Source organism: Neovison vison, chromosome 12 (genome assembly GCF_020171115.1).
Source record: "Neovison vison isolate M4711 chromosome 12, ASM_NN_V1, whole genome shotgun sequence".
Classification (NCBI taxonomy): Eukaryota; Metazoa; Chordata; class Mammalia; order Carnivora; family Mustelidae; genus Neogale; species Neogale vison.
Genome location: NC_058102.1, coordinates 95,768,897 through 95,792,460, shown reverse-complemented (window position 1 = coordinate 95,792,460; position 23,564 = coordinate 95,768,897). Strand labels below are relative to the sequence as shown.

The window sequence follows — 23,564 nt, the reverse complement described above, 5'->3', positions numbered from 1 at the left end:
CTTTCCACTAAATGTCGATGTCATGTAAGTTTAAAGGTTATCTTTAATTTCATATGTGCTCTGAACTACTTTCTAGCCATATTTTCCTTGGTTCATTCTTAGTCTTCAGAGTCCATTAAAGACTTGGTCTTTGTTTTCCACCTTAGAATGTCTTTTTATTTTTCCTTACTAAAATTTATAGCAGGAAGATCAAGAGTTCAGACTTAGCTGGTCCTAGGTTTAAATTACGTTTTGGAATTTACTATATGACCTTACATCAACTAGATAGTCTTTATAAACATTCATTTTCTATTTAACGGGAATGATAATACCTACATCTTATGAGTTATTTATGAGAATTAAGCTGAAATGATGTAAAGTATTTACTGTCGCACTTAGCATTTGGTAACAATAAATATACGTTTCTCATTCAAACCTTATTTTTCTTTTTATAACTTCATATCCTTGTGTGACTTCTAATCCATGGCTCCTATCATTTATTTTTCTTGACTTTAATAGTGATTTTCTCTCTTCTTGGATTTAAATTCTGCTTCCAATATTGTTGCTGCACTCAGCACCATAAAGCTTCCAATATTTTCTATATTTCTCATTTCCTCTCTATTTCTATCCTTACTGCATAATATTTATAGCTGTCTGTTGATGTACGCACTCATACCATACCCACTCTCTTCCAAATGGCAGAGCAAATAAAAGCAACCCTTACCAATATGCCAAGAGTTCTGAGGTTGCATCATTACGAGGTTATCTGTTCCTGAGTCTTAAGTAATAATTCCTGGGGCACCTGGTTGGCTTAGTCAGTTAAGCCTCCAACTCTTGATTTGGGCTCAGGTCATGACCTCAGGGTCATGGTAGCAGGCCCTTCATCAGGCTCTGTGCTCAGTGCGGAGTATGCTTCCCCCATCCCCTGCACCACCACTCCCGCCCCTGTTCTATCTCCCAAATAAATATACAAAATCTTTAAAAATTTAAATATGGACAAAATTCCTGGATTCTCTTATATAAGAGGGTGTACTAATGATATAAAAACAGATCTGTTCTGAAAAACAATCTGAGGGGTTTGAAGTGGCGGGGGGGTGGGAGGTTGGGGTACCAGGTGGTGGGTATTATAGAGGGCACGGCTTGCATGGAGCACTGGGTGTGGTGAAAAAATAATGAATACTGTTTTTCTGAAAATAAATAAATTGGAAAAAAAACCAGATCTGTTCATTGGAAATAAGAATATTGTAAGATTAAGTTACTGGTACTTGAAGGAAGAAGTCATTATAAAAGCTTATGTTGTGGGGCACCTGGGTGGCTCAGTGGATTGAGCCGCTGCCTTCGGCTCAGGTCATGATCTCAGTGTCCTGGGATGGAGCCCCGCATTGGGCTTTCTGCTCAGCAGGGAGCCTGCTTCCCCCTCTGTCTCTGCCTGCCTCTCTGCCTACTTGTGATCTCTCTCTCTCTGTCAAATAAAATAAGTAAAAAAAAAAAAAAAAAAAAAAAAAAGCTTAGGTTGTGTTTCCCTTGTTACTTCCTTGTTACATTAGGATATGGGATGGCTGGGACGCCTGGGTGGCGCAGTTGGTTAAACGACTGCCTCCGGCTCAGGGCGTGATCCTGGAGTCCCGGATCGAGTCCCACATCAGGCTCCCAGCTCCATGGGGAGTCTGCTTCGCTCTCTGACCTTCTCCTCGCTCATTCTCTCTCTCACTGTCTCTCTCTCTCAAATAAATAAAATAAAAAAATCTTTAAAAAAAAAAAAAAAGGATATGGGATGGCAAAGGAAGTTAAAGAATCTGCCTGGAAGCTCTCACAGAGTAAGGGGAACTATAAATCGCCATCCTAAACTTCCAAAAAGATTCATGTTTTGCGTGAAGAGATTTATGTGGATTTTACTTAAAAGGGAAACTATGTCCCCAAGTTTGTTTACTTTAGCATACATATTACAACTGCCTATGGTAAAAGGTTCAGATAAAAATTACAAGATTCTTCCTTCCTTCCTTTCTTCTTTCTTCCTTCATTTCTTTCTTTCTTTCTTTTTCTTTCTTTCTTTCTTTCTTTCCTTCCTTCCTTCCTTCCTTCTCCTTCCTTCCTTTCTTTTTAAAGATTTTGTTTATTTGAAAGAGTGCTGTGTGTGAGCACAACTTGGAGGGGTGTGCAGAGGGACAGGGAGTAGCAGGCTCCCCGCTGAGCAAGAAGCCTGATTCAGAGCTCAATCCTAGGACCCTGGGATCATGACCTGAGCCGAAGGCAGACACTCAACCAACCGGGCCACCCAGGGGTCCACAGCCAGATTTTCTATGAAAGTTTTGCTGATGTCAACATGAGCATGGAAGAACACATTTGGGAAAATATTCTATAATCGGGACCCCTGGGTGGCTCAGGTCATGATCCTGGAGTCCAAGGATCGAGTCCTGCATCAGGCTCCCTGCTCAGCAGGGAGTCTGTTTCTCCCTCTGATCTCACACTCTCTCTTTCACTCTCTCTCTCAAATAAATAAATAAAATCTTAAAAAAAAAGAAAATATTCTATAATCTATGAAAGTGTTTAAAATGGAGTCCTTTGGAAATTGGATTTTTAACGTTAATGATCATGTGAAAGAAAATAAAGTTTAATCATCAAATGAGTTTGGAAAACATTGATTTAAATAATTTAAAACATTTGGTGGAAACCAGCAGAAGTCGTGTCTCAGCCCATAGTGATTATTGTTCTAATGGGCTTATACATCCTACCCTGCTTCTTGGGGAAAATTTCTTTTTCTCCCTCATGTTCAATATGTTAATAGTTAGAGCTCACTTCTTCTTATAAACTGATGTCTCCCTGATTATAGTGACAGGCCCAAGGAAAAACCAACAAGACCATCAGTGTACTTGTACTTGTTGGGGTTTTTCATACCATACTTCTATACAGAGTAGGCTGATTAAGAAAAACAAAGCTATGGGTGCCTAGGTGGCACAGTTGGTTAAGCGTATGACTCTTGGTTTCAGCTCAGGTCATGATCTCCAAGTCCTGGGATCGAGCCTTGTATCAGGCTCCACACTCAGCACAGAGTCTGCTTGAGATTCTCTCTTTCTCCCTCTGCCCCTCCCAATCATGCGCTCTCTCTCTCTCTCTCTCTCAAATAAAATAAATAAATCTTTTTAAAAAGCGGAGCTAACATAAATTAAAATGAGACATAAGGAAATAAAGATTTTAAGTAACTTAGCCCTTATAAATTTCCATTGCTAAATTCAAAAGCTTTGTCCTTCCTTGTCAACTTTGATACACGGCAGACCATATAACAAAGGTTAAATAAAATTATGCTACAATGGGTTGCCTGTGTGGTTTAATCAGTTAGGCATCTGATTCTTTTTTTAAAGATTTTATTTATTTATTTGAGAGAGAGAGTGAGGGAGAGAAAGCATGAGCAGGGTGAGGGCAGAGGAAGAAGCTGACTCCCCACTGAGCAGGGAGCCCCCTGCAGGGTTAGATGCCAGGATTCTGGGATCATGACCTGAGTAGGAGGCAGATGCTTGACTGAATGAGCCACCCAGCACCCTCTCCCCTCTCCCAACCATCTGACTCTTCTTTTTAGAAAAGATTTTGTTTATTTATTTGACAGAGAGACATCACAAGTAGGCAGAGAGGGAAGCAGTGGGGGTGGGGAAGCAGGCTCCCTCCTGAGCAGAGAGCCTGATGCGGGGCTCAATCCCAGGACCCTGGGACCATGACCTGAGCCGAAGGCAGTGGCTTTAATTCACTGAGCCACCCAGGTGCCCCAGCATCTGACTCTTTATCTCAGCTCAGGTTTTGGCCTCAGGGCTGTGAATTCAAGTCTTCCATTGGGCTCCAGGCTGGGCATGGCACATACTTAAAAAAAAAAAAGAAGAAGAAGAATAAAAGAGGAAGTCTAACTAAATCTCAGTGCTTGCTAGGTAGAAGATAGCTATGCCTCTGACATTGTCTCTTTTTCTATTCTCAGAAGAGCAGAGGTAAATGCCCAAGCCAGAAACAATCAGAAGAAAAACAGAGAGACTCTTTTCTAGAAAAGCTGGAAATGAAACAAGTATTGGAGAAATATAATTTATGATCCAGCCCAAGGTCATATGATCGAGAGAATGGAGGATACAAGGGAGGGTATTGAAACTTGGTCTGGTACCTTGTTTCTCAGCCACAACTTCCTGAAATTTTCAAAATACAGGGTAGCTGGAAACATTTTCCCTTCTTTGACATTTTCATGCTGACACACTCTAGAGTAAACTATTGCTGGTAAATGAGTAAACTTTGATCTTACAGAAGTGAGAACTAAAAACATAGAACAACGAAAACCTGGTTATTACTATTCTTTGACAGTACATATGTACTGATACTTGCCTTCACAACAAACCTGCTTCTGTTTTGGCTTTTCCCGTCTCCCAAAGTTACCTCCCTGACATGCTTGGTAGCAGTTTCCGATCTAAAGGTTTGATTCTCTTCTCACCTTTACAACGAACAGGTACAACAAAAGTGACAACCTTCTCCTTTGGCAATAGCTGCTTTAAGGTTTCTCATAAGTTGTCAAATGGGGCTGTGGTTTCACTTAAAGATTCGACTGAGGAAAGATCTGCTATGGACTCTATTGTGTCCCCCCAAAATTTATAGGTTGAAGCCCTAACCCTCAGCATGACTACATTTGGAGGGCCTTTAGGGAGATAAAGGGTTAAATGAGTTTATAAGGGTGGGGCCCCAAACCAGTAGGTTGGTGTGTCTATATGAAAAGGAGGATACACCAGAGAGCTCTCTCTTCTGGGTGCACACAGAGGAAAGACTGTACGAGAACTTGTTGAGAAGGTAGCGATCTGCAAGGAAGGAAGAGCTTTCACTATACACCGAATTTGCCTACACCTTGATCATGGAATTCATTCTCCCGAAATGTGAGAAAATAAATTATATTTGTTTAAGGCACTCAATCTATGGTATTTTGTTACACAGCCCAAGCAGACTAACATGGAACAAATAAGGTTGCCAGCAGGATTCAGTGTGTTATGGGATGTTGTATTTGAGGCACACTGTTTCTTGCTCCAACAGAGGCTGCATTTAGTTCCTTGCCATATTGACCTCTCCATAGAGAGAGAGAGTCTGAACTCGCAATGAGAAAGAGAATACTAAAAAGATGGAATCATGGTTATTTATAACCTAATCTTCAAAATGACATCTAAGCACTTTTGCCATATTTTATTCATTAAAGCAAGTCATGAAGTCCAGCCCACCCACAAGGGGAGGGGATTACATAGGGCACCTGAAGACTTAACTGGGGAACATTTTGGGAGGAATCTACAACAAACACTGAAAAAAGATAAACAGGACATCCAAAAACTGTGGGACGATATGTAACAGTGGAATAATGGTGATGGAATGGGGTAGAGGAAATGATGGTCAAGAATTAATGATTAATGACTGGGTGGCTCAGTCATCAAGCATCTGCCTTAGGCTTGGGTCATGATCCCAGGGTCCTGGGATCAAGCCCTGTGTCAGGCTCCCAGCTCCATGGGAGGCCTGCTTCTCCTTCTCTCACTCCCCCTGCTTGTGGTCTCCCTCTCTTGCTGTCTCTCCCTCTCTGTTAAATAAATAAATAAAATCTTAAAAAAAAAGAAAACACCAAACCACAGGTCCAATATTCTTAAAGAACACCAAGCAAGATGAGAACACACACACACACACACACACACTTTCACACACTTCTGTACTTTATATACTGTGTTCGATTGAGAAAGGAGAGAGAGGGTGAGAAAGCTAAAGTCAACTATTGTAATTCAAACTGTATGGTTCTGGCACAAAAACAGACCTGTAGAGCAATGAAACAAAGTAGAGAGCCAAGAAATAAGCCCACAATTATATAGTCAATTAATGTCTGACAAAGGAGGCAAGAATATGGGGAGAAGACAGTGTCTTCAACAAACAGTGTTAGGAAAACTGGAAAGCTATGTGCAAAAGAATGAAGCTGGACCATTTTCTTACACCACACACAAAAATAAATTCAAACTGGATTAAAGAACACTTAATGTGAGGCCTGAACTCATAAAAATCCTAGAAAAGAAAACAGGCAGTAATTCCTCTTATATCAACTAAAACATTTCCCCGGTATGTCTCTCTAGTCAAGGGAAACAAAAGCAAAAAGATTATTGAGACTACATCAAAATAAAAACCTTCTGCACAATAAAGGAAATAATCAAGAAAACTAAAAGACAACCTACTGGATGAGAGAATATATTTGAAAATGACATATCTGATAAGGATTAGTGTCCAAAATATTTAAAGAATTTATACGACTCAATAGACACACAAAATGGATAATCCAATTAAAAATGGGCAGAAGGCATGAGCAGAGATTTCTCCAAAGAAGACATACAGATAACCAACAGACACCTGAACAGATGCTCAACATCACTCATCATCTGGGAAATGAAAGTCGAAACCACAATGAGATATCACCTCCCACCTCTCAAAATGGCTAAAATAAAAAATACAAGAAACAAGTGTTGGCAAGGATGTGGAGAAAAAGGGGCCCTCCTGCACTGTTGGTGGGAATGAAATTTGGTGCAGCCACTGTGGAAAACAATATGGAGATTCCAAAAAAAAATTAAAAATAGAACTACCATACGATCCAGTAATTCCTCTAATGGGTATTTACCCAAATAAGTAACCAGTAATTCATGTGACTTTTTTCTCCAGTTGACTTCAACTTTTATTATTTATTTATTATGTTGATATATGTTCCCTCTAAACTTACTTTGTTGAGGGCTTTTATCATCAATGGATGTTTTACTTTGTCCCATAATTTTTCTGTATCTATTGAGATGATCACATGATTTTTATCTTTTCTCTTGTCTATGTGATGTATTATGTTGATTGATTTTGCAAATATTGAACCACACTTTCATCATGAAAATAAATCCCACTTGATCATGGGAAATGGTTTTTTAAAATGTATTCTTGGATTTGGTTTGCTAATATTTTGTCGAGGATATTTGCATCTATGTTCATCAGAAATATTAGCGGGTAGTTCTCCTTTTTTGGTGGTTTCTTTAGATGGCTTTAGTGTCAAGATAATACTGGCCTAGAAGTATAAATTTGGAAATTTTCACTTATCTTCTATTTTTGGAAAAATTCTTAAAAGGATAGGAATTTACTCTTTTAATGTTTGGTAGAATTTGCCTGTGAAGCTATCTGTTTGTTGGGAGTTTTTTTTTTTTTAAGATTTTGTTTATTTATTTGACAGACAGAGATCATGAGTAGGCAGAGAGACAGGCAGAGAGAGAGAAGAGGAAGCAGGTCCCCCCTGCTGAGCAGAGAGCCTGATGCGGGGCTCGATCCCAAGACCCTGGGATCATGACTTGAGCCAAAAGCAGAGGCTTTAACCCACTGAGCCATCCAGGTGCCCTGTTAGGAGTTTTTTGATTACTGATTCAACTTCATTGTTGGTTATTGGTCTGTTCAAATTTTCTATTTCTTCTTGATTTAGTTTTGGAAGGTTATATGCTTCTAGAAATTGATCCAATTCTTCTAAGTTGTGCAGTTTGTTGGTATATAATTTTTCATAATATTCTCTTAAAATATTTTGTATTTCTGTGACATCAGTTATTATTTCTCCCCTTTCAGTCCTGATTTTGTTTATTGAGTCCTCTCTCTGTGTTTTTTTTAATGATGAATCTAGCCAAAGTTTTATTGATTTTGTTGATCTTTTCAAAGAACCAGATTTCATTGATCTGTTCTATTGTCTTTTTAGTTTCTATTTCATTTCTTTTTGATCTGATCTTTATTATTTTCTGTCTTCTACTGGTTTGGGGTTTGGTTAGTTCCTTTACTAGCTCCTTTAGGTATAAAGTTCGATTTTTTTTATTTGAGATTTTTCTTGATTTTTGAGGTAGTCTCATATTGCTACAAATTTTCCTCTTAGAACAGCTTTTGTGGCATTCTAAAGATTTTGAACTGTTGTGTTTCATTTTTATTTGTCTTCATGTATTTTTAAAATCTCCTTTCTGATTTCTTGGCTTATCTACTCACTGTTCAGTACCATGTAGCGTTTTAACCTCCATGCATTTGTGTTCTTTCCAGATTTTTTTCTTGTGGTTAATTTGTAGTTTCATGGCATTGTGGTCAGAAAAGATGCATAGTATTACTTCAACCTTTTTGAGACTTGTTTGTGGCCTAATATGTGATCTATTCTGGAGAATGTTTCACATGCACTTGTAAAGAATATGTGTTCTGCTATTTTGGGGATGAATTTTTCTGAAGATATCTGTTAGATCCATTTGGTCTGATGTGTTATTAAAAACTATTATTTCCTTGTTGATTTTCTGTTTGGATGATCTACCCATTAATGTAAGTGGGGTGTTAAAATCTCCTTCTATTAATGTATTATTATCAATTACTTCCTTTATGCTTATTATTAGCTGCTTTATGTATTTGAGTGCTCCCATGTCCAGTGCATAAATATTTACAATTGTTATATCTTCCTGTTGGATTGCCCTTTTATGATTATGTAGTGCCCCTTTTGTCTCTTGTTACAGTCTGTTTTAAAGTCTATTTTGTCCAATATATGTATTGCCACCCCAGCTTTCTTTTCATTTCCATTTGCATGATAAATGCTTTTCCATTCTTTAACTTTCAATCTGCCTGTGTCTTTAGGTCTGAAATGAGTCTCTTGTAGGCAGGATATAGATATGTCTTTCTTTCTTTCTTTCTTTTTTTTTAGATATGTCTTTTTTTCTTTTATCCATTTTATCACCCTATGTCTTTTAATTGGAACATTTAGTCTATTTATGTTCAAACTAATTATTGATAGGTATGTTATTATTGTCATTTATTACTTGTTTTGTGGTTGTTTTTGTAGTCCTCTGTTTCTTTGTTCTCTTGCTCTCTTCTCTCATGATTTGCTAGTTTTCTTCAATGATAGACTTGGATTCCTTTCTCTTTGTTTTTTGCATATCTATTACTGGTTTTTGATTTGTGGTTACTGCTCAGTTTGCATATAACATCTTATGTGTGTAGCAGTCTATATTAAGTTGATGGTCACTTAAGTTTGAACCCATTCTTTACTGCTCTACACACTATGTTTTACTTGTAAGGTGTCATACTTTACATCATTTTATTTTGAGAATCCCTTGACTGATTTTTATAGGTATACTTAATTTTACTACTTTTGTACTACCTGCTTTTCTTAGTTGTACTCGTGGTCTTTCTTTTCCACTTAAAGAGTCCCCTTTAACGTTTCTCATAGGGTAGATTAGTGGTGATGAATTCCTTTAGCTTTTGTTTGGGAAACTCTTGATCTCTCCTTCTATTCTGAATGATACCCTTACTGGATAGAGTACTTTGGGCTCTAGATTCTTTTCCTTTCAGCACTTTGGATATATCATGCCACTCTCTTCTGGCCTGCAAAGTTTGTGCTGAAAAATCAGCTGATAGATTTACGGGGTTTCCCTTGTATATAACTGCTTCCTATTCTCTTACTGCTTTTAAAATTAGGATATTATTATTTTTAAAGATTTTATTTATTTATTTGACAGAGAGAGAGGCAGTGAGAAAGGGAACACAAGAAGAAGGAGTGGGAAAGGGAGAAGCAGGCTGCCTGCTGAGCAGGGAGCCTGATGCCGGGCTCGATCCCAGGACCCTGGGATCATGACCTGAGCCAAAGGCAGATGGCTAATGACTGAGCCACTCAGGTGTCCCTAAAATTCAAAGAATATTATTTTATAACTAGGTGATTTCAGTGGCCAAGTAATACAGACATGAAAAACAAGAGCATTTGAGCATCTCGAGAAAGCTAGATTTGGAGCAGAGAGACATAGGCAAAAGTTGAGAGGATAATTTGCTAATAAAGATTTGGTTCTTTTCTCTGTTGAGGTGGCTAATACTCTATTCTTGCCCTGTTTCATCAAAGCAAACAGTTTCTCTACAAACAGTATCAGTATCACAAATTGCACTTAAGTGGGTATTATAAGACAATGAAAGTTGGAAATGTCTTCACTCCATATAAACTGAATTTCACTGTGAAAGTTGGTATATATCATATGATGGGTAGGAGCATGGCCTCTAGAACCAGAGTATCTGGCTCAAATTTCAGCTCTCTCACTTACTAGTTGCATGCTTTTAAGGCAAGTTACTTGATTTGTCCTTCAGTTTTCCCAAATCTAAAATAGGTATTACAACCTTTTTCAAATTATTGTGAGGATTTACTTATTAACTCATATAAAACATTTAAAGTAATCTCTGGCGCATAGTAAGCACCATATGTTAACTATTATTACATGGATTAGAATTTCACCATCCAAGGGACATGATGAGCAACAGAAGGGGGAGGGTGCATTACTATTAATACTCTCTCAAAAAATTGTGAAAATTCTGAAAATACCATCATAATTTTCATTTACCTCCTACTAGTGTATTAATAAGAAAGTGTTTTAACAGTTGATGTCTCAAACATTATTTTGGTAAAATAAATCTAAATATAGGTAGAGATTCTATTCATATTATATATTATCTTAAGACATGTACATAAATATTTATGTTAATTATTATATAGGTGGGGTTCCTACAAGTTTATTCTATAATTTGATACATATTTTTTAAAGAGATTCTTTTTTAAATTATTATTTTTATTTTTTTTTAATTTATTTTCAGCATAACAGTATTCATTATTTTTTAACCACACCCAGTGCTCCATGCAATCCGTGCCCTCTCTAATAACCACCACCTGGTACCCCAACCTCCCACCCCACCCCCGCCACTTCAAACCCCTCAGATTGTTTTTCAGAGTCCATAGTCTCTCATGGTTCACCTCTCCTTCCAATTTCCCCCAACTCCCTACTCCTCTCTAACTCCCCATGTCCTCCATGCTATTTGTTATGCTCCACAAATAAGTGAAACCATATGATAATTGACTCTCTCTGCTTGACTTATTTCTCTCAGCATAATCATATTTTATATATATTATCTGATATTGTATGTATATATATATGTGACTTGTAATTAGGGTACTAGGGCATGGCATATAATTGGGTATTTAATGTGCAATGCCTGACAAATAGTAGGTGCTTAGTAAATATTGTTGAATAAAAGAGTAAATAACTAAATGATTAAATTAATTTATGCCAAGGATATGTCTAAAATTGACAAGAGGAAAGAAAGAAATGGGAAGTGAGCTAAATGTCATGGTTCTACAAGATAGTGGCTTTGAAGCTCTAAATGCCAGAAAAGAGTATAGGCAATACCAGAAAACTGAGACAGGGCTAAAATTCAATTTGCATCTCACACGGGGATATTAAACAACAGACTCCAAGCTTAGTGTTGAACTGTTTTTAAGTCTTTCTTTAAATGTCATCATCTCTGGCACCTGGGTAGCTTAGTTGGTTAAGTGTCCAGCTTCCTCTCAGGTCATGATCCTGGGATTAGTCCCAAGTCAGGTTCCCTACTAGATGGCGAGTCTGTTTCTCACTCTCCCTTTGCCCCTCTCCCTACTCCTTCTCTCTCAAATAAATAAATAAAATCTTTTTAAAAAATGTTATTTTCTAGGGGTGGAGGATGGGTTAGCCTGGTGATGGGTACTAAGGAGAACATGGATTGCATGGAGCACTGAGTGTTATAAGCAAACAATGAATCATGGAATGTTACATCAAAAACTAATGATGTACTGTATAGTGACTAACATAACACAATAAAAATATATATAAAATATGGATACATGATTTTAATAAAATATGAAATTCATTATGATAACTTACATTTATATAGAAAAGATATAATTTACACATTCATTTCAGTTTTAGTTACACCGTCCTAAGGAACAAGGAAGTGATCCATTGAGTACCTTTACCAGGCGTTGCTGTGCATATTTTGTCAGTGACAAGAATTACAATAACAAAAAGCAATTAAGAACTGATGATATTCATGCCTTATAGAGGTAACAATATATTATTAACCTTTCAATAATCATTAACTTTCCCTTTCTTAAGTTGAGGGAAATTGGAAGGGGAGGTGAACCATGAGAGACCATGGACTCTGAAAAACAATCTGAGGGATTTGAAGGGGTGGGGGGTGGGAGGTCGGGGTACCAGGTGGTGGGTATTATAGAGGGCATGGATTGTATGGAGCACTGGGTGTGGTACAAAAACAATGAATACTGTTATGCTGAAAATAAATTTAAAAAAAAATGAAAACAAAACAAAACAACAAAAAAAGAAAATAAATTTGTTTTGATTTTGTAATAAGAAGAAAATTATTATTTAAACCAAAGTAGAAAACATGTATATTATATGCAAATGGAAACACAAACAAAAAGACATCATGTTATATTTATGAAACTCTTAAAAAGTCAGAAAGCCTACTCAGAAGTTCATAAAATCAAGAGTAGCAAGTTAAGACAAATTCAAATCAGCAATATTCCTTTTTATTTAATCCCCTTGAAAGTCTTATAAACAGTTTCTAGTCACATTCACCAATTTAATTTTTATAAATTCAGCAGCAGTCTTTGGGACACTAGGAGACAAAGAATGTATTGGAATCCTCAGTGAACCAGGTGGATTCTTGCTCCATTCCATTGTTCAGGTCTTCATCATGGGGTCTTCAAGGCTGAACTGAAACCATAAATAAAAAAAACTGTTATTTTCCTCTTTGTGCACACTTACATAGAATTATGTTGTAATATGATGTGTTATATTACAGCACACACACATTCACACACCAAACACACACACACACAAACTCACATGTATTAAAAAGCTTACTACTTCCCTGAACAGAAAACTTGAAAACAATGATTTGCAGATTTCACTATGCATGAGAATAATTTCTAGCTCATAGAATGAACAAGGCACCCCAAAATGCCATTTTTAAAAGTACCCCCACCTGATTCTGAAGCAGTGACTCAGCCGTGATTCCTCCTCAAGGAAAAAGTAGTTTAATCCTTATCCATTACATCAGAATAATATTCATATGTCCAAGATTATAAATCAAAGTCTATTGTAGTCCTAATATAGCAAAGTTTGATATTTAATGTTTCCATATACATATACACACATATACTCTTATAGGTATAAACATTTAATTATATCTGACAACATGAGCCCATAAATGGAATGATGCTGCATTTTTGAGCATGATTCTTCCTTTTTCAGTTGGCTATACCATAATTTTCTAGCCATCAGCTCATTGATACTCATTCTGTTTCCAGATTTTTGCCACTACTTACAATGATGTAAATAGGAATCCTTACATACAGGTTCTTACACACTAGTGGCTTTATCTGTATGGAAGAAATTCTCAGGGGTAGAATTTTGCATGAAAAGATTTGTGGAACATTTAAAAAAATGTTTCCTAGACATTTCCAGATTGCTTTCTTCAAAGGCTACCACACCTCCCATTTCCAATAACAATGTTTTGAAATTACGATTTTCCCTGTATCCCCACCAGCAATAAATAGTGGTGCTGTTTTAAATGTTTGGCAGTCTGATTTACTCAAAGTGACACCTCACTTTTAATGGTAACTTGAATTGCCCGGATATAGTGGTAAATTTGAGCATATATAAAGGTCTGTTTGTCACTGAAATTCATTCTGTGTGAGTTGTCTTTTCATAGCTTTGCCCAGTGATGATCCATCATCAGATATTATCCTTTAATAATTGTTAAGATATATATTAAGATGCATGTATATGTATATTTATCCCTTTCATGCTATATACCATTTGTTACCTTCTATGTGTGTATGTGTATATGTATAATTTAACACTTTGCATTTATATACTTTTAAGAGTTCCAACTTTTATTTTTTAGCATTTAGCAACAGTATTCATTGTTTTTGCACCACACCCAGTGCTCCATGCAATCTGTGCCCTCTCTAATACCCACCACCTGGTTCCCCCAACCTCCCACCCCCCGCCCCGCCCCTTCAAACCCCTCAGATTGTTTTTCAGAGTCCATAGTCTCTCATGGTTCACCAACTTTAATCCTGTGTCTCAATTCATATTTATTATAGCCACCAAAAAATGCCAAAACAAAACCCATACCTCAGTATATATCATTTGTAAATATATAGTCCTCCCAAAATTGTTTTTATTTTAATGGAAAATACATCCACTACCTCATTTCACCATCTTTTCTTTTTAATGTGTAACTTAACAAATTCCTCATCTATTCACTATTTTCTTCTGTTATACTTTCCACATGAAAGCAAATTATAAAATGCGAATCTGATTTTGTCTTGCCCCAGCTTAATCGTTCAAAGCTCATTGCCTCTCTAACAGTCCCTTAAATAAAACATGAATGTGAACTACAATACAAGGCCACTCATGACGGAGCTCTATGCGGCCTTTTCAAGCTTAGATTCTCACCATTTCCTCTCTCTTGGGATTTACTTTAAACAATCATGTCTTTGTCAGTAGTATCTTTTATTTATGTGTCTGCAGTGCTCAGAAAACCACTTGTCACTGTAAATATGATCAATACATATCTTTTAAGATTTTTATTTTTAAGTAATCTCTACACCCCATGAGGGGCTCAAACTTACCCACCTGAGAGCAAGAAGTGCCTGTTCTGCTGACAAAGCCATCCAGGCACCCCAATTCAATACATGTTTTTGAAAGAAAAACTTCTTATTGTTCCCCAAAGATGTGGTTCTTTCCTATGCCTCCATAGTTTGTACATGCTATGTCCTTGCCCTGAAATTGTCTTTCAGTCATTTGATGCTTGTCTTGAATATCACATCTTCAGAATCTCCCCCAATTTCTTAGGAAAACTTTCTATGTTCTTATGACATCTTGTACTACCTTTACCATAACATGCATTACACAAGTGTTGACATAAGTCTTTTCTCTTTCACAAAATGATCATTACAATATCTTGAAAAGATTTAATCCTATAAATGTACCCAGTTTCTCCTTAACTCCACGATGTACCATTGTTATTGCTTAGGATATATAACTAAGAGTTGGGGCACCTGGGTGCCTCAGTCTGTTGAGCATCTGACTCTTGATTTCAACTCAGGTCTCTGACTCTTGATTTCAACTCAGGTCATGATCTCAGGGTCGTGGGATCAAGCCCCAAGTTGGGATCCCTGCTCAGTCAGGAGTCTGCTTGGGATTCTCTCCCTCTCCCTACTCCTTCTGTCTCTCCCCCTTCTCTCTCTCAAATAAGTAAATAAATCTTTAAGAATAATAATATATAACAAAGAGTTGGATAAGAGTCACATTTTAAAAGAGCGGTTATGTATTCTGAATATAGATATACACACATAAATGTATACACATATGTATGGAAATATGTGTATATACATTCTTTTTTTATAATACCAGAGGAGTTCTCAATTTTCAAAAACATGTACCTAATTTGAACAACATTGAATAATTTCTCCTTACTCACCTTCTTGGGTTTAATTCCCATTTTTCTTTTCAGTGTACCCCAGAATGGTCTTCTTTTTCATCCGGAAACAGGAAGAGATTTAGACACAGAAATTAGCTCAGCATCACTAAAATCATCTGACTCACTGGATTTTCTGAAAAGAAGAAAATAATTACTGGGAAATAAATCAGACCTCCCCCCAAGGGTCGTAACACCTCTTTGAACATTTAAGCCCATTGCTCACAATTAGGAAGACAAACGTGTGATTTACGGGCACAGGAAGTCTTTTCCATGCCATAAATATGTTTTCCTAACATGATTGCAGCAAATACCAAGTCCCTGGGATTGAAGAAGGGAGGCAGGGCCTTCCCAGAAGGTAAGGAATACAGAGAAGGTGTTGAGCCTTCATGGAGTAAGTGGGTGTTGGGCTATTTCTTCCAACCCAGCAGAATTAGGCTGCCCAGAGGCAGAATTAGTCCATTGGTGCTAAACAGAAGTTGGAGGACAAAGAAACCTGTATAATGTAATGGGAAATAGTGCTGGCTTCTATGGGAAAAAGATATAGGAACTTTAAGCTTTTAGATTCTTAGGGGGAAATACCATAAATATCAAGTTAGAGAAAGGAAAGGAGCAGGAAGTGAGAATGGAAGGAAGTATGAAAGAGAAGTGAAAAGTGAAACCTTTTAGATTAATTTGTTCAGTAAGATGAAGTCTGAGTCATAATATTCTACTTGCATTGCTCTCTGTACCTCCACCAGAAATAATAATAGACCTCTAAGCCATATCGCATGATTGCAGCTTTTATGTTCTCTAAGAATCACTTGTAGTTAGTTCCTGCCTTTCTTCCTTATATGCATCATAAGCTTCCTATGACATGTTTGAGATTTCTTTCCATTGCTATGTAAAGTACAATGCCTCAGCTGCAATTGTAGCTACTGGTCTGAACCCCAGGGCTATAGACCCTCAAAGAACCCACAGACCTGAGGAAGTCAGCACGTCCAGATCATCTGCTTTCAGGCAAGAATTCATCTCCCGGTATTGAACTTGGTGAACTGAATTCTCTCCTCTCAAGGAAACTGACAACAGAGGTCCTAGGTTAGGGATCAACAGATCATAATAAAACTTGCCCTCCCTACCAGGGCTTTTTCCCAGCAGTGCACACATACTCAATCTTTATCCACGCCTTTGTCTTTTTTCCATCCCTTCTAAGGCCAAACTTTTCTCTTATAATGTTACAAACTCAAAGGCAGCAGGGTGAGGCCACACCACCCCTACTGTCATCATATGCCACCCCAGTTTCTTCCCCCAACCAGGTGGCAGTCTTCTCTAACTTGGAGCTTTAAAAAAAAAAAAATCTCTAGGAAACCTATCCATCCTCTCTTCTCCATGCTCACTATCAAGTCCTTCTCATCTTTCATGCCAACTATTTAAAAATGCTACCACTACAGCCCCTCACACATCCTGTCATCAAAAAGAACGTTCTAAAAAACAGCTGGACTATTTCACCCCCTCCACCACATAATACTATTTGACTAGTCATCTTCTTACCATAAAGTACATGATTCATCCTTTGTTCTCCATCTTTCTACAGTCTTATTGTAGCTTCTCTTCTTGAACTCAACTTTTACTTCCCCTCAAAATGGCAGGTGGCTTCTCTACATTTGTATGTATTTTTCCCTTTCCCTATAATGCACTTCACCCAGTTCTTTGAACTGAATTATCAAAATGTCTCAAAACCTCCTAGAAGCCTCCATTTCTCTCCATGCCCTAGTTAATTACTGTCTTCTCTGTGCCACTTGTGTTCCTTATTCCCATGAATAGGTAATACTACAAGGTGCCTTATTGTTTGCATATGTATCTCTTCTGCTAGACTTGAAATCCCATGACTACTCAAACACTTGACTATTGATGTCTATATCATCAGAGCCTAGTACATTGCTTAAACAAACAGTAAAATGAGTACTAAGTATATAGTAAGAGCAAATAAATATTTGGGAAATAAAGGATACCTCCTAAACCATATAAGCATATTCATCTGAAACTACAAATTCTATAATGGCCTACTTAAACATACAGCTAGAGCTCAGGAATCATCAACCACCCCAAACCCCTTTCTCCTCTGAAATATTGTTTCTTTTTTGGAGAAACTACTTGAACCTCTTCTAGGTTTCATCCTTCTGGTTGTTGATGCTTGAGTCTAATATGTGTACACTTGCTTTTAATAGGTGTATCTATTGCTGATAATATGTATTTTATCCCAAGAATCTTCTTATCCCATTGAGACATTCGAAAGACCATAGCTTGGCTCAGACCTGTAAGCAGCTGTTGCTGTCTTCGCCTCTGAATCCACAAGAGAAGAGCAATGAGAAAAGCCAACACAATGATGCCAAGGATCCCCAACGCAACAAGGGATGAGAGACCTAAGTGCAAGAAAGCACCACAAGAAATGACGTCTTAGCTGAGAGACTGAGGTCCCTGGTACCATCCCTCTCTTAGATACAGGATGGCTGAAGTAAGCTTCCCAATCCTCAGAAAGACTTCTGATCTAAAGTCTCTTAACAAAAAAGATTCTAAATAATGCAGACAATTGGACCCATGTTCATAAACCCCACGATTATACCTCCAGCATTTGATGATCTTTGGGCCATGGCAATTTCTGTAGGAGAAAAGAGAAGGAGCTCAGTCTGGGGAGTAATGCGTAGAACAAATATTTATATTCTTTTGGTGTGAGTCTTTGGTGCCTCTCAACCAAGTAACCTACTCCTTCCCACCTAAAACTAGGGTCCCCTTATCCTTTACTCCTTCTGCGCAGAGAGACATGTAATCATATGCTTTTCCTTGGTGAAAGCCAACGAGTAAGAACAAATATTCTCATGGTTCCTTGGATTGAAACATCATCACTCTTTCCCCACCAGAATCCTGTGTTGAGGTGTCCAGTCTTGACACAAGACACTTAATGCCCACCCCCTTGTTGCTGCCCGAGATTCCAAGCTTACTCCAGACTCCTGGCACTCACCTGAGCACCTCACAGCAGCATCTTCCTTGTGCCCACAGTCACTGTGCCCCCAGGGTCTAGCAGGACAATCCCACAAGGAAGATTCATTTCCTTTGCATGCCACTTCATTGAGCCAGATGGGCCCAGTCCCCTGACCGAACGCTGCCTCTTTTAGTGCCTCTAAGGCTAGGCCACAGCCCAGCTGTCGACACACCACCTGTGCGTCTTCAAGGTCCCAGGAGTCGTCACACACTGTTCCCCAGGAACCTTCATGCCAGAGCTCCACACGTCCAGAACAATTAGAGTTTCCTTCTTGAAGTCTTATCTTGTCTGAAAAATCACAGACACCTAGATCATTTCTGAGAATATAAAAACTTTTAAGAGGTCACAGAAGAAAAGATAGATTTGAAAAATCTTTTAAAATCTTTTTTTATTTTAAGAGGCACCTGGGTGGCTCAGTCTTTAAGGGTCTGCAGGATTCTGGGATCATGACCCTCATCAGGCTCCCTGCTCAGTGGGAAGACTGCTTCTCCCTCTCCCACTCCCCCTGTTCCCTCTCTTGCTGTGACTCTTTCTGTCAAATAAATAAATAAATAAAATCTTTTAAAAAATCTCTATTTTAATACTTTGTTTTTAAAAATAATATACTTTTAACAAAATTTGTCCTTTATGAAAGCCTATGTTCTTTCAGCAAACTGGGTGTATTTCATCCTGGACATAAGAACATTAGTTTGGGGGTGTCTGGGTGGCTCAGTTGGTTAGGTGTCTGCTTTCAGCTCAGGTCATGATCCCAGAGTCTTGTGACCGAGCCCCGAGTTGGGCTCCTTAACCAGTAGGGAAAATGCTTCTCCATCTTCCTCTGCCTTTCCCCACCTGGTGCACACTCTCTCTCTTTTTCCCTCTCTTTCTCTCCTGCTTGCTCTCCCCTTTCTCTCAAATAAATAAATAATTTTTTTAAAAGAAAAGAACATTAGTGTGACTCAGGAAATGTGAAATAAATGAAGTTAACACAGTATAATGTTAATTTTCTCAAAAAGAAAATGATTTAGGAGACTGCCAGGTATGTAAAAAACCTCTTCCAATGTAAGAACATGGAGAATGGCAAAATACTTCAGGACTGATCTTTTCAACAGCTTCTCTTCTTCCATTAGTAAAGCAAGATAATATTTGAAAGAAAAGTGAGAATGGTAAGGTAGAACGTTCAATATTCAACTACTGAATTATTTATTTTCTGCTCTTCATGTGTTCTCTGAGAAAGCAATTAAATAAAAACTTTCAAGAAGACCATGGGAAGTGTAATGCTTTTTGGACAACTAATCCGTGATCCTGAATACCTATAAGCCAAATTAAGTGAAACCAAGTACGCCAACTGGGTAGAATAGGTAGCAGATGTTATTCATTCCTACTAAAAAAGATCAGAAGATGATCGTGGAATTACAAAATGGAATTCTCATATCAGCCAGAGGATACTCACTGGCACATGTGATCCAGGTCTCCTCTGAAGGTCTGGCCACTCTCTGTTTCCATGGAGCAGATGGGCACTGCCATAGCGTGTCCGGTCCTTTCGGACATTGGACATTGTCCACCCACATGTGCCTGGATGTTGGCTTGTCTAAAGATGCGGGAATGATGTCTCCTTGGTCCGCGCAGCCCAGCTGCCTGCATACCACCTCCACGGTGGTTGCAGACATCCCGCTCTTACCAACGCTGCCCCAAGCTCCATTATAAAAAACTTCCAGACGCCCTGCACAGCTGTGTCTGTTGGTTTCATCAATCAGTCGCAGAGACATGAACTCTGGAGTGAGATACAGAGTTAGTGGTTTCACATCTTCTCTGAAGATTCACAGGGCTCCCTCCCTTTAAGGTGAGAATGGCTTTAAAATTAGGTACAACATGTCAATTATTAGTAATTCTTTAGTAACTTCCAGATGATTTAGTAGATTTTGGTGAAACATAGTATGTTCTACACTAAATAAATAGTATGGTTCTATAAATAGCTTATGGTGTTCTGATATTGGGTTTTGTGCTTAGGGATCTCTTTAGAAGGCCACCAATGATTCTAAATTGATTTCTAAATCTTAATCAAGGGCTCAGAGTCTTTTATATCAATTGCATAGCTTGGATTTTTCTCCCTAAATTACTGCAGTTTTAGCCTCAAGAAACTTATTTCATTAATTTTTTTGTAGGTCTCTTGATAGTTAAAATTTAGTGAGATACTCCGACACTAAAACCAATGTTGTGTACATCACCTTAAAATGAAACATTTCCTTTTCTGGCTCTTTGTAGTTGGCTGCGTATGTCCTCTGCCAATTTATGTCATTAAATGTGAATGATATCAAGTCACTTCTGGCATATAGAATTTTTCACTTCCTTACGTAACAAAGTCATATTTCTGTTTGTCCCAATATATCACCACTGAGTACAGTTTTCAACTTCACAATAGTTTTTAAGGCTTGCCACGTATACAGAATAAAAGCAGTGGCTCTTTTGATAATTTTTGCTCCTATGACAAGTAAGTTTCATTTGCCTATCATGGAAAATTACTTGGGAATGGTGATTACCTTTTGCCCTATAGCAGTAGTGCTGGATTTATTTCTTCTTGTCCCTTCTAATCTACATTATACAGTGATACAAGTGGTGTGCTGAATATAGTTCCATATATATTCATAAAGGTTCTTGATTTTGGTTTTGTTGTCATGTTCACGATAGGCAAGCCTAGTTCTGTATTTTTCTCTTTCTGATGTTATACTACCTTGCACTTGGGGTAGCATTAATTAATTAATCAAATCTACACTTTGGGACCCTGACTCAAGAAATAGTTCCCTCTAAACCTGCTTTTTAGGAAATCTTCTCAGTCCAGGATCCCTTACTCCCCTTGGCTCCTCCTCGGTCCTTCTTGAGTAACTGTGACCAGAGCTTCGGCATAGAACTCACCCGAGCAGATGACTCCTGCATCCTCCTTATGCCTGCAGTTGTGCCGTCCCCAGCCATGTGATCGGCATTGCCAAACGCGAGATTCTTTTCCGTTGCAGTCCATCTCATCCAGCCAGATGGGCCCTGCTCCTTCCCCAAAATGGGCAGAGCCAGTGGCATTAATGGCCATTCCGCAGCCCAGCTGTCTGCACACCACGTGGGCATCACTCAGGTCCCAGCTGTCATCACAGATGGTGCCCCAGGAGCCCTCGTGGTAGACCTCTATTCTCCCAGCACAGCGACCGCCTCCGTTTACCAGGCGAAGTTGACCACTCCCTGGAAAGAGAAAATAAAATGTTAATGAAACACCTTCGTAAGGACGGAGATCATTTTTACAGATTGGTCACTGATTCTCACCTATGCAAGTGACACCACTTTCTTCTGGAGTGATAGATCTCGTTGTGTCCGGAGATGAGGAGTTGCACGGGGTTAGGGTCTGACTCTGATTTCCTGAAAACACCAAACTGCTCAGTCACACAAGATACAAAGAAGTTAGGGTGTGGAAGGGAGACCCAATAGAGTGTAAGACAGACGAGCTGAGAACAAAGAGCTCTAGAGAGAGGGGATGGTGGTGGGTCAACCAGGTTGGGAATGCTTTGAGAAGGGCAGGTACATGGTAAGCACCAGATAGGTAATTATGAGTTTTGTGAAAACGAAATGTACTTTTCCTCTAAAAATACACATGAGGTTACTGTTCTGGCACGCTTCTCATGATCTCTTAAAATAGATCATGCCCTTTCTCTTTTGTTCTTTGTCCCTATAAGTACACTGGCTCTGATGGCTCACCACCATGAGAAAGGTTCATCACCAGGGGTCTGTCATCTTCTTACCTGAGCAGATTACAGAGGCCACTTGCCCAACAGAACACAGCGACGCACCCAGAGCAGTGACAGGACAATCTCCCATGTGCTGCTCAGTCCCTGTGCAGTGAAACATGTGCCTCCAGATCTGACCACTTCCTTTCCCAAAATGCGCTCCTCCTGGGGTAGAAAGGGCAACTCCACATTTGAGCTGCTGGCACAAAACATGGGCATCTTCCATGTCCCAGTGAGAGTTGCAGAGGGATCCCCAGTTTCCAAGTATCTTGAGTTCCACTCTTCCCTCACATTGGGACTTGCCATTCACCAAGCGGACTTCTGTGTATCCTGAAAGGAGAATAGGGCTTTTAAAAAGATGTCTGCAATTACCTAACCCTGCCCTCCTCACAGCACAGGAACAACTGCAACATGTTCTCTGGGTCTCACTTGAGCAGATGACTCCAACATCCCTGCTGTGGCTACAAGTCCCATCGGGCCGGAAGGCTACTGGGCAGAGCGAAAGGTGGGACTCCTGGCCCTCACACTGGAATTCTTCAGCCCAGATCTGTCCATTTCCTTCTCCAAAATGAGCTCCCCCTAGGATGGAGATGACTGTGCCGCACTGTAACTCTCTGCACAGCACACTGGCAGCTTCCAGAGAGAAGTCAGAGTCGCAGACGGTGCCCCACCTGTCACCATGTTTCACTTCCACACGCCCAGAGCAGGGAACTTCTCCTCCAACCAGTCTGGGTTCCCTGTGGGCTGAAGAATGAGAAATGACAGTGTGAAATGACATGATTCTTCAATTTAACTTCATGATGGGAGTGGAAAGGGGATGCTGGGGTGTTTAATGATTTTCCATACTTGTTCGCCTTGGCTTTTCTGCCTGGAATTGGCCTAGCAGATTCTAGATGTCTTCATTCCTCACTGGACCAATTCATCTGAGAGAATTTTAGAACTTTGGTTCTTGGCATCAGCCATTCCTAAAGACATGATAACTCTTTCTTTTTAATGTTTTGTGTACATTATTCATAACACTGGAGACCATAGAATGAATGAATATATATATCTATATATATATCTATATATATATCTTCTTTTTTTATTTTTTAGCCTATATTCATTTCTCTACCTACTTCTGTCTGGTGTTGGCCCCAACCTTTTTGAATGGTTTTAAATATAGTGTTGCAATATACTTCCTGTTTTCAAACTGAACATGGGATTTCTTCTTCTCTTTGATATGTGTTAACTTGATACATGAGATACTCCTTTCTCCCATTTTCTCCTCCTTCCCCTCTGAAAGTACTTTACCAGAACCTTTCATGAATTCCCTGACCAAAATGTTGTCTTCAACTCCCTCACTTTCTCTTAACTGCCAATAAATATTTTTCATTTATATGTTTCTCTTTAAATTTATATTCATATACATATCTACTTGGACATTTGGCACATAAGGTGTTCAAAACTGA

The 23,564-nt window shown here is 38.7% G+C and overlaps 1 protein-coding gene across 6 annotated transcripts in view; it reads right to left on the bottom strand.

Annotated features, from left to right (window-relative positions):
- Window positions 1–12,363: 12,363 nt before the first annotated feature.
- CD163 (CD163 molecule) overlaps window positions 12,364–23,564 on the bottom strand; it is a 31,490-nt gene continuing 20,289 nt past the window's right edge. Inside the window, exons 7-18 of one of the 6 annotated variants that reach the window (XM_044227995.1) lie at window positions 22,543–22,857; window positions 22,129–22,443; window positions 21,656–21,748; window positions 21,260–21,574; window positions 19,800–20,120; window positions 18,347–18,655; window positions 17,951–17,986; window positions 17,643–17,750; window positions 16,311–16,421; window positions 15,352–15,484; window positions 12,844–12,965; window positions 12,364–12,572 (exon numbers count right to left, since the gene is read on the bottom strand). In XM_044227995.1, coding sequence (XP_044083930.1) covers window positions 15,444–15,484; window positions 16,311–16,421; window positions 17,643–17,750; window positions 17,951–17,986; window positions 18,347–18,655; window positions 19,800–20,120; window positions 21,260–21,574; window positions 21,656–21,748; window positions 22,129–22,443; window positions 22,543–22,857 — 1,964 coding nt within the window. In that variant the 3' untranslated portion in view covers window positions 12,364–12,572; window positions 12,844–12,965; window positions 15,352–15,443. Of the gene's footprint in view, window positions 12,573–12,843; window positions 12,966–15,351; window positions 15,485–16,310; window positions 16,422–17,642; window positions 17,751–17,950; window positions 17,987–18,346; window positions 18,656–19,799; window positions 20,121–21,259; window positions 21,575–21,655; window positions 21,749–22,128; window positions 22,858–23,564 lie in introns of all 6 variants that reach the window. The other 5 variants (XM_044227997.1, XM_044227991.1, XM_044227992.1 and 2 more) reach the window with 5 other exon arrangements.